Here is a 10,251-nt window from a genome sequence, read left to right as displayed (position 1 = left end):
ACAAAAATATAGCCACATGGTGTTTGCTCACTGGTGTTTGAAGGATAATTTTAGAAAACTGTTATAAAAACTGTATATACACATATGCACATATCTTGCAACCTGTAATTAGGGGTGGATGTTGCTGTCCGATCCTGATCTTGATGTAACTAGAATATATACACATATGCACAACAAACACCACAGGAAGTACGGCATCCTCCCCTTAATAAAGAATTACTAAATTTAAATTTCATAGTGAATTACTTTCTATTCCATTTACTATTTTCTCTTTCTATTTTGTAACGAACACAATGTCAATCGCTAACTCGGTCAATATCTTCAAGCTGGCCCAAAGGGAAATTGCCTGTGGAACAAGTTCCCACAGCCAGAAAACTGCTTTTTTTGCAGCGAAATGCTACACATGTAGGCATTTTTACTGCGTGTCTCCATGGGAGTGGGGCGTACCAGCATGGCAGATGGTGGCTTCACTTCTTTTGGGCAATCAGCAATCCAGTGATTAGAGATCAGTGGGTTAAGGGTCTCGCTCAGAGACCCAGACTGCAGGCTATGGGGATCGAACCAGGTTTTTGCAACCTTCTCAGAGCACATGCACACTGCTCTAACCACTAGGTCAGGGGTCTTCAAAGTTTTCCAGGTCAAGGTCCTCCAAACTGATGGTTAGATGGAGGGGGGACCCCCTAATTATATATATTGTATGAAATTGTGTTATCAAACTGGTCCTATAGTCAGACTATTACAGATGGAGAAATGTAACGAAAGTCATTTCTCCCTGGGATTATTAAAGTATTTTTTACTCAGATTCCTGGTTGATGGGACAGGTGTTGTAAATGAAACGGTGCCCAACTTGAAATAGCTCCTGTGTGTGGCTGAATTTGTGCATTGATGTCTGAAGGACATCTTCTGCCTCCATTTATCTGTTTACTACAGTGTGTTGAATTCGTGTTAATGTGGATTTAAAGACATTTCAATTAGTCGGAAAATTGCAGGGTGGGAATGTAGAAAAAAAAAAAAAATCAACCAAAACTACCGCGATCTGATGCAGTACCTCCATGGACGCGCTGTTGAAGATCTCCACACTAGGTCAACACTCCCCACTGATCTGTGTTTTTCCATGATTCTAGCACTGGGCTGAATGTAAATGCTACACCTCTCCTTGAGGCTGAACTCAACCAACTCTTGGAAAACAAAGGAGGGCTCGAAGTTTCAGATTATGGGCATTTTGGGAACCTGATGCTTGGGGAGAGATGCGAGCTGGTCCTGTGGATACAGTGAGTTGGCCTTTAGTCATTTTTGTGTAAATGTCAACACTCTGAGAAAGTTCTGTTATTTTGCACCCCTTTGTCTCTTTTTCCATAACAGAAATAAAGGCTCTGAGCCTCAGACATTGGAGCGCTGTAACTTTGCTGGTTGGGACTCCACAGAGCAGTTCACCATAGTTACTGTCGGCACGTCCACATCACCCAAAAGGAAGCAGCAACCTGTTTCCCAAAGTGGCTCAAAGTTGACAGAAAACAAAGAAGGAGATGCAAAGGAGGAAGAGGGAAAAAATGGTGCAATGGAGACAGCCACAGTTCAATCCCCTGAGGCTGAAGAGGAGGGGAGAGAGGTGGAAATATCGCCTGGAGGAAGAGTGTCTGTTGTTATCGCCTGCAAAGCAAAGTAAGATCTCCTTAAAAATGTGGAGTTATGCACACATATTTTAATTTGTATTGTTTGAAAGTTTGACACGTTCCAACATAACTCTTCAATATATTTAATGGAAATCAAAAGAAATCGTCTGTCACTACATGGTGCATAACTGATACATGGGAAGAAGGATGATTCATTCTTTTTATGCAAATAAGGATCAGAAAAGTGTCGCATACATTAGTAATCAGCTTCACTTAGTCGGTACTCTTCAGAACAAGCTTTTATTTCAGCTCCATCTCTTTGTCTCTGCCAAACATGGAACCATTAGAGCATCAAAGTCATTTTAATATCTTCCACTCCTGCATCAAGTCTTTAAAAGGCCTGTTTGCAGCTGTATAAGTGAAACTTTGTTTCATTATTCCATTTATAAAGATCACTCTACACAGGTATTATAAATTTACTCCTATTTTTATTTTTAGCCCCTTACAAAGAACACATTCACACAACACACCTTTTTAACCAAATAACCCAGTGAGATTCCTGCTTAGTAAGACTGAATGAATTAAGCCTCGGCACAAATATTTAAATTGGATTTAGGTCTTCCTAAACCCCTACCCTTGTTACTATAATTTTAGGGCTGCTCAATAAAGGAGCATCTATATACCATGATAGACTCCCAAAAGGTATCAATAGAAAATATGACTATAAAATTTTTATTCTGGGGGTTGTAGGCAAAGAGAAAATAAAGCTCTCATTGTAAAACAAAGCAAAGTTGGTTGGGAAAAAACAAAGTGCTGTCCCCTTTTTTTGAAGGTTACATTTAAATTTTTGAAATTAGGCTCTCCCCCTTTTCTGAAATAGGCTAACACTAGGGCTGCAACTACAATCATTTTGTAAATAGATTAATCTGTCGACTATTTTTTCTATTTACCGGATAGCCAAAAGTTCCTTAAAGGAGACTTTTTATGCAATTAAGCCAAGTGAAAATAAAACGTTTCCACTTGGGAGTTCTTGGAGTGTATTTACAGACAAAAGAAGTTTTCTCATCTTAAATTCAATCTTTTTATATATATTTTTTTTAACAATTTAGATTTAATTACTGCTCTAAGTTGGTTGCTCTGTCAGTTAAAGGCATGTTATATAGTCTCTATACTCCGTTTAACAATTAATCGATTGCTAAATTAGTTGACCGTTATTTCCATTATCGATTAATCCGATTAAATAGTTTCAGCCCTAGTTAACACTAATCCAAAATGGCTGATATCAATTGATGTGCAATATGTTTCAGTTGTATCAAACAGCCCTACTATGTGCCCTACTATATGCTTGACCTAAAGCTCCTTCTTTTGTTTGCTATATCTACAAGTCTTGTTACAAACATCAACAGCTTGTTGCACTATTGAAGCTATACTTTTAACCTTTTCGCTCCTCTTCAGCGTTCATGACTAGTAGTTATCCTGTTCAAAGATCATCCAACTCTAACTGCGATCTCAGAGTTATTGAGGGACTATGAACTGAACGAAGCTTTGGATATTGTTTTTAAATACCTGACCCACACATGCACTTTTCTTTTCTTTTTTTTCCTTCAACTTTTAAACACTTCTACATATTTGACTCTTTCCTCAGGAGCATTGGAGGCTGTACTGAGCTGCTGTTGCTGCATTTCTCTTCTTTCACCATTGGGAGGTATCTGCTGGTTAAAGTGGGCAGTGAGGATGAAGACTTGCTGAAGCCCTCTCAGGTCTATTGTCCCCAAAATCCCGTGCTGCTCACTAAAGCAGCCTCACATGTGGTCACCGTATCTGCTCCAAAAGTTGCACGAAGGTATCAGATCATTTGAACACTTTCTAATGAATAAGTGATGCTCAGTGTTGGGGAAAGTTATATTATTTATCATAAATAAACATGGAATTTAATATTATGTATTTGTTTGTTCATTCATCAATGTATTTAGAATTGTTCATGGTTAGGTTTGCACGGACTTCTCACTCATTATGTCATTCTCATGTCGAACCATCACCTGATTCTTCTCTTAACCTTTTTTTTTTTTTTTTTTGCATATTGGCTGTTTGGTGTTTTTCATAATGATTCACATAATTTAATGTTTTAGTTTGGGTTTATTTTTAAACCGTAAGAAACACTTTAAGTAGAATAAAAATGAATTTTTAATTTTAGCTATATGGTCTTTTAAGTTGGGTGAACTCAACGACTGATGTTTTCTATTTTCTGGAAGGATGAGGTTGTTAGCTTAAGATTAACCATCCTTGTTTGGCTCTAATTTTGCTCAGGCTCAGCAAGCGACGGTTAACAAACTTCCTGCCAGGATTTCCGGTGCCAAATGCTCTGAGGGACTGTGTGGAGTTGAATAAGGATGTGCTGGCTGTTCAGCCTTGTTTGGGAGAGGTGAGAAGGGTCATGAGTAAATTTGGAGATTACAGCCCTTAAAAAGATTTGGTATGGCTACTGCCAAAAATCTGATTCAGAAACACTAATGGCAGTGTCCTATTTATCACTTAAAAAGACCAAATTTGGCTTTTGGTGTCCTGGATTCTGCAAACTGAATTAAGTTTTCCTCAATTAGAAAAGGGATGTCTCTCAAGTCTTTTACATGGTTTGTTTTTAATCAGCTAAGAAACGCACTGCTAAAAAAAACCAAAAAAAAAAATGCATAAACACAATATAACTTAATTTAAATCAAACTTCTGTGTAATCAAACTGCGCAGTTATGAAGCAACACTTGCTGCTGTGCGAATGGAATAGACTACAGGTGGAAAGTGGCAAGATACAATACAGGAGTGGTTCTGCAGGTGGGGACCACTGACCACTTTTCTGCACCTATGCTTTCTGTTTAATGTTTTGGTCACTTGACTGTTGGTGGTGCTTTCACACTTGTGTAGGTTGTAGAATCTGTCTTATTCTGCCACAAGTGGCTCAGGTAGTGCAGCTCATTCAGGATGGCACATCAATATGAGCTGTAGCAAGAAGGTTTGCTGTGTTTGTCAGCGTAGGTGCTGGAGGCTCTTAACAGGAGACGGGCCAGTGTGCTCACACCCCAACACTTTGCAGGCTTGGCATTAGCCAGAGAACACCAGGACTGACAAATTTGCCTCTGGTGTTTTGTGCTCTCTATAGATGAAAGCAGGTTCACCTTCAGCACAGACGAACGTTACAGTCTGTAGACACCGTGGAGAGCCATCTGCTGCCTCCGGTTTGGCAGCGGGTCTCTACAGATGTTGGTTATAATTTCTCTGGGGTGCTGCACAGCCCTCCATGTGCTCTCCAGAGGTAGCCTGACTGCCATTAAGTGCTGAGATGAGATCCTCAGACCCCTTGTAAAACACATGCTGGTGCTTTTGGCCCCGAGTCCCTCCTAATGCTGGACAATGTTAGACCTCATGTGGCTGGAGTGTGTCAGCAGTTCCTGCAAGATGAAGGAATTGGAGCTATGGACTGGCCCGCCGGTTCCCCAGACCTGAATCTGATTGAGCACATCTGGCACACATGTCTCGCTCTATCCACCAATGTCGTGTTGCACCACAGACTTTCCAGGATTTGGCAGATGCTTTAGTCCAGTGGAAGCCACACACAATACTCAGCCTCACTTTGACCTCTTTTAATGGACAGTACATCAAAGTCTGATCAGCCTGTATTCTGGTTTTTCACTTCACTTTGGTGTGCGACTCAAAATCCTGAACTTTATTTGTCTCATTTCCATTGACTTTTTTTTTTTTTTTTGCTGATTTTGTTGTCAGCACATTCATTTTGGAACAGAAAAAAAGTGTTCAGACAATATTGCATTCATTAACATCAATGATGTTATTTAAGAGTTCCCTTTATTTTTGAACAGTGTGTATTTCAGATCAAATAACAAACTCCTATCCTCTGATATCCAGGTTCTCTCACCGTCCAACATGCATTCACGGTTCTCAACCCTTCTTTGGCTTGAAGAGCTGAACGCAGAAAGGGAACTACAAGAGTTTACTATCAGAGGAGCTCTTCTTCGCAAAGGAGCCAGCTACCTGCACCTTGAGGTGGTTGGGTTGGCTGAAGGGAGACCTAATCTAAACATAGGTGATGTTGCATTCCTGCATGGCTGTTAATTGAATAGCAGAGTTTGGTTCACTGTATTGCTCCACAGGGGACAAAGTTTCTCTGAAGAAACTGCAGAGTGATGGTTTGGAGATGGAGTATATCGGTTACGTCGTTGAGGTGAGCTGGTTTGATGCTCCGGAAAATCTCTTAAGACATTTTCTGTTTTAGTCTCATGGTTTTACGCTCTTACTCAGATTAATGGGGAGGATGTTGGTCTGAGAGTGAATTCAGGGTTTCACAGCAGCTACCTCGGTGAGCCGCTTGATGTGGAGTTCAGCTTAAATCGGTAAGGAGAAGAAACATCACTGAAGTGTGATGATTTAATCTGTTTTTTGGTTTGGTTTTTGTTCATCTACACCATATTCAAGTTTATTTCTGTTTTTAGGCTAACCATGAGGCGATGTCATCAGGCTCTTGAACTGACAAAACATTTTCATGAGAGTGAGTTTTTGTTTTTCTTTGTAGAATTTGATTTTTGGTTGCAGATTATTAATTATATACATTTTTTGGTTTTTCAAACCCATTTACTGGGTCTCTAATTGTTTATAGATATAATTTTCAGATAACAATTTTCAGCAGTAATATTAATCAGTGGTGGCTGTTGTTTGACACAAGAAACATAATGGCAAGTGTTGTTTTAATATAAATGACAACATATAGCCTAAAATGTAAATGTCCTGAAAACCACTTTCCAAATGAATNTTTTATGAAATTAAGCCAAGTGAAAATAAAACATTTCCACTTGGGAGTTCTTGGAGTGTATTTACAGACAAAATAAGTTTTCTCATCTTAAATTCAATCTTTTTATATATATTTTTTTTAACAATTTAGATTTAATTACTGCTCTAAGTTGGTTGCTCTGTCAGTTAAAGGCATGTTATATAGTCTCTATACTCCGTTTAACAATTAATCGATTGCTAAATTAGTTGACCGTTATTTCCATTATCGATTAATCCGATTAAATAGTTTCAGCCCTAGTTAACACTAATCCAAAATGGCTGATATCAATTGATGTGCAATATGTTTCAGTTGTATCAAACAGCCCTACTATGTGCCCTACTATATGCTTGACCTAAAGCTCCTTCTTTTGTTTGCTATATCTACAAGTCTTGTTACAAACATCAACAGCTTGTTGCACTATTGAAGCTATACTTTTAACCTTTTCGCTCCTCTTCAGCGTTCATGACTAGTAGTTATCCTGTTCAAAGATCATCCAACTCTAACTGCGATCTCAGAGTTATTGAGGGACTATGAACTGAACGAAGCTTTGGATATTGTTTTTAAATACCTGACCCACACATGCACTTTTCTTTTCTTTTTTTTCCTTCAACTTTTAAACACTTCTACATATTTGACTCTTTCCTCAGGAGCATTGGAGGCTGTACTGAGCTGCTGTTGCTGCATTTCTCTTCTTTCACCATTGGGAGGTATCTGCTGGTTAAAGTGGGCAGTGAGGATGAAGACTTGCTGAAGCCCTCTCAGGTCTATTGTCCCCAAAATCCCGTGCTGCTCACTAAAGCAGCCTCACATGTGGTCACCGTATCTGCTCCAAAAGTTGCACGAAGGTATCAGATCATTTGAACACTTTCTAATGAATAAGTGATGCTCAGTGTTGGGGAAAGTTATATTATTTATCATAAATAAACATGGAATTTAATATTATGTATTTGTTTGTTCATTCATCAATGTATTTAGAATTGTTCATGGTTAGGTTTGCACGGACTTCTCACTCATTATGTCATTCTCATGTCGAACCATCACCTGATTCTTCTCTTAACCTTTTTTTTTTTTTTTTTTGCATATTGGCTGTTTGGTGTTTTTCATAATGATTCACATAATTTAATGTTTTAGTTTGGGTTTATTTTTAAACCGTAAGAAACACTTTAAGTAGAATAAAAATGAATTTTTAATTTTAGCTATATGGTCTTTTAAGTTGGGTGAACTCAACGACTGATGTTTTCTATTTTCTGGAAGGATGAGGTTGTTAGCTTAAGATTAACCATCCTTGTTTGGCTCTAATTTTGCTCAGGCTCAGCAAGCGACGGTTAACAAACTTCCTGCCAGGATTTCCGGTGCCAAATGCTCTGAGGGACTGTGTGGAGTTGAATAAGGATGTGCTGGCTGTTCAGCCTTGTTTGGGAGAGGTGAGAAGGGTCATGAGTAAATTTGGAGATTACAGCCCTTAAAAAGATTTGGTATGGCTACTGCCAAAAATCTGATTCAGAAACACTAATGGCAGTGTCCTATTTATCACTTAAAAAGACCAAATTTGGCTTTTGGTGTCCTGGATTCTGCAAACTGAATTAAGTTTTCCTCAATTAGAAAAGGGATGTCTCTCAAGTCTTTTACATGGTTTGTTTTTAATCAGCTAAGAAACGCACTGCTAAAAAAAACCAAAAAAAAAAATGCATAAACACAATATAACTTAATTTAAATCAAACTTCTGTGTAATCAAACTGCGCAGTTATGAAGCAACACTTGCTGCTGTGCGAATGGAATAGACTACAGGTGGAAAGTGGCAAGATACAATACAGGAGTGGTTCTGCAGGTGGGGACCACTGACCACTTTTCTGCACCTATGCTTTCTGTTTAATGTTTTGGTCACTTGACTGTTGGTGGTGCTTTCACACTTGTGTAGGTTGTAGAATCTGTCTTATTCTGCCACAAGTGGCTCAGGTAGTGCAGCTCATTCAGGATGGCACATCAATATGAGCTGTAGCAAGAAGGTTTGCTGTGTTTGTCAGCGTAGGTGCTGGAGGCTCTTAACAGGAGACGGGCCAGTGTGCTCACACCCCAACACTTTGCAGGCTTGGCATTAGCCAGAGAACACCAGGACTGACAAATTTGCCTCTGGTGTTTTGTGCTCTCTATAGATGAAAACAGGTTCATATTCAGCACAGACGAACGTTACAGTCTGGAGACACCGTGGAGAGCCATCTGTACTGATGTGAGGTATCATTTCTCTGGAGTGCTGCACAGCCCTCCATGTGCTCTCCAGAGGTAGCCTGACTGCCATTAAGTGCTGAGATGAGATCCTCAGACCCCTTGTAAAACACATGCTGGTGCTTTTGGCCCCGAGTTCCTCCTAATGCTGGACAATGTTAGACCTCATGTGGCTGGAGTGTGTCAGCAGTTCCTGCAAGATGAAGGAATTGGAGCTATGGACTGGCCCGCCGGTTCCCCAGACCTGAATCTGATTGAGCACATCTGGCACACATGTCTCGCTCTATCCACCAATGTCGTGTTGCACCACAGACTTTCCAGGATTTGGCAGATGCTTTAGTCCAGTGGAAGCCACACACAATACTCAGCCTCACTTTGACCTCTTTTAATGGACAGTACATCAAAGTCTGATCAGCCTGTATTCTGGTTTTTCACTTCACTTTGGTGTGCGACTCAAAATCCTGAACTTTATTTGTCTCATTTCCATTGACTTTTTTTTTTTTTTTTGCTGATTTTGTTGTCAGCACATTCATTTTGGAACAGAAAAAAAGTGTTCAGACAATATTGCATTCATTAACATCAATGATGTTATTTAAGAGTTCCCTTTATTTTTGAACAGTGTGTATTTCAGATCAAATAACAAACTCCTATCCTCTGATATCCAGGTTCTCTCACCGTCCAACATGCATTCACGGTTCTCAACCCTTCTTTGGCTTGAAGAGCTGAACGCAGAAAGGGAACTACAAGAGTTTACTATCAGAGGAGCTCTTCTTCGCAAAGGAGCCAGCTACCTGCACCTTGAGGTGGTTGGGTTGGCTGAAGGGAGACCTAATCTAAACATAGGTGATGTTGCATTCCTGCATGGCTGTTAATTGAATAGCAGAGTTTGGTTCACTGTATTGCTCCACAGGGGACAAAGTTTCTCTGAAGAAACTGCAGAGTGATGGTTTGGAGATGGAGTATATCGGTTACGTCGTTGAGGTGAGCTGGTTTGATGCTCCGGAAAATCTCTTAAGACATTTTCTGTTTTAGTCTCATGGTTTTACGCTCTTACTCAGATTAATGGGGAGGATGTTGGTCTGAGAGTGAATTCAGGGTTTCACAGCAGCTACCTCGGTGAGCCGCTTGATGTGGAGTTCAGCTTAAATCGGTAAGGAGAAGAAACATCACTGAAGTGTGATGATTTAATCTGTTTTTTGGTTTGGTTTTTGTTCATCTACACCATATTCAAGTTTATTTCTGTTTTTAGGCTAACCATGAGGCGATGTCATCAGGCTCTTGAACTGACAAAACATTTTCATGAGAGTGAGTTTTTGTTTTTCTTTGTAGAATTTGATTTTTGGTTGCAGATTATTAATTATATACATTTTTTGGTTTTTCAAACCCATTTACTGGGTCTCTAATTGTTTATAGATATAATTTTCAGATAACAATTTTCAGCAGTAATATTAATCAGTGGTGGCTGTTGTTTGACACAAGAAACATAATGGCAAGTGTTGTTTTAATATAAATGACAACATATAGCCTAAAATGTAAATGTCCTGAAAACCACTTTCCAAATGAATTTTAGCTTGCTGAGTACCC

At 39.4% G+C, this 10,251-nt stretch overlaps 1 protein-coding gene across 2 annotated transcripts in view; it reads left to right on the top strand.

Annotated features, from left to right (window-relative positions):
• The first annotated feature begins 1,134 nt into the window (after window positions 1-1,134).
• The window catches only part of mov10l1 (Mov10 RISC complex RNA helicase like 1), a 24,270-nt gene continuing 15,153 nt past the window's right edge, over window positions 1,135-10,251 (top strand). Inside the window, exons 1-8 of one of the 2 annotated variants that reach the window (XM_015382332.1) lie at window positions 1,135-1,271; window positions 1,363-1,662; window positions 3,259-3,456; window positions 3,921-4,035; window positions 5,526-5,703; window positions 5,771-5,841; window positions 5,919-6,010; window positions 9,917-9,972. In XM_015382332.1, coding sequence (XP_015237818.1) covers window positions 1,234-1,271; window positions 1,363-1,662; window positions 3,259-3,456; window positions 3,921-4,035; window positions 5,526-5,703; window positions 5,771-5,841; window positions 5,919-6,010; window positions 9,917-9,972 — 1,048 coding nt within the window. In that variant the 5' untranslated portion in view covers window positions 1,135-1,233. Of the gene's footprint in view, window positions 1,272-1,362; window positions 1,663-3,258; window positions 3,457-3,920; window positions 4,036-5,525; window positions 5,704-5,770; window positions 5,842-5,918; window positions 6,011-7,126; window positions 7,290-7,753; window positions 7,869-9,332; window positions 9,511-9,577; window positions 9,649-9,725; window positions 9,818-9,916; window positions 9,973-10,251 lie in introns of those variants that run through there. The other variant, XM_015382333.1, reaches the window with a different exon arrangement.

The sequence above is a fragment of the Cyprinodon variegatus genome, unplaced genomic scaffold, assembly GCF_000732505.1.
Source record: "Cyprinodon variegatus isolate N-32 unplaced genomic scaffold, C_variegatus-1.0 Scaffold255, whole genome shotgun sequence".
NCBI lineage: Eukaryota > Metazoa > Chordata > Actinopteri > Cyprinodontiformes > Cyprinodontidae > Cyprinodon > Cyprinodon variegatus.
This window is presented reverse-complemented; position numbering and strand designations above follow the sequence as displayed.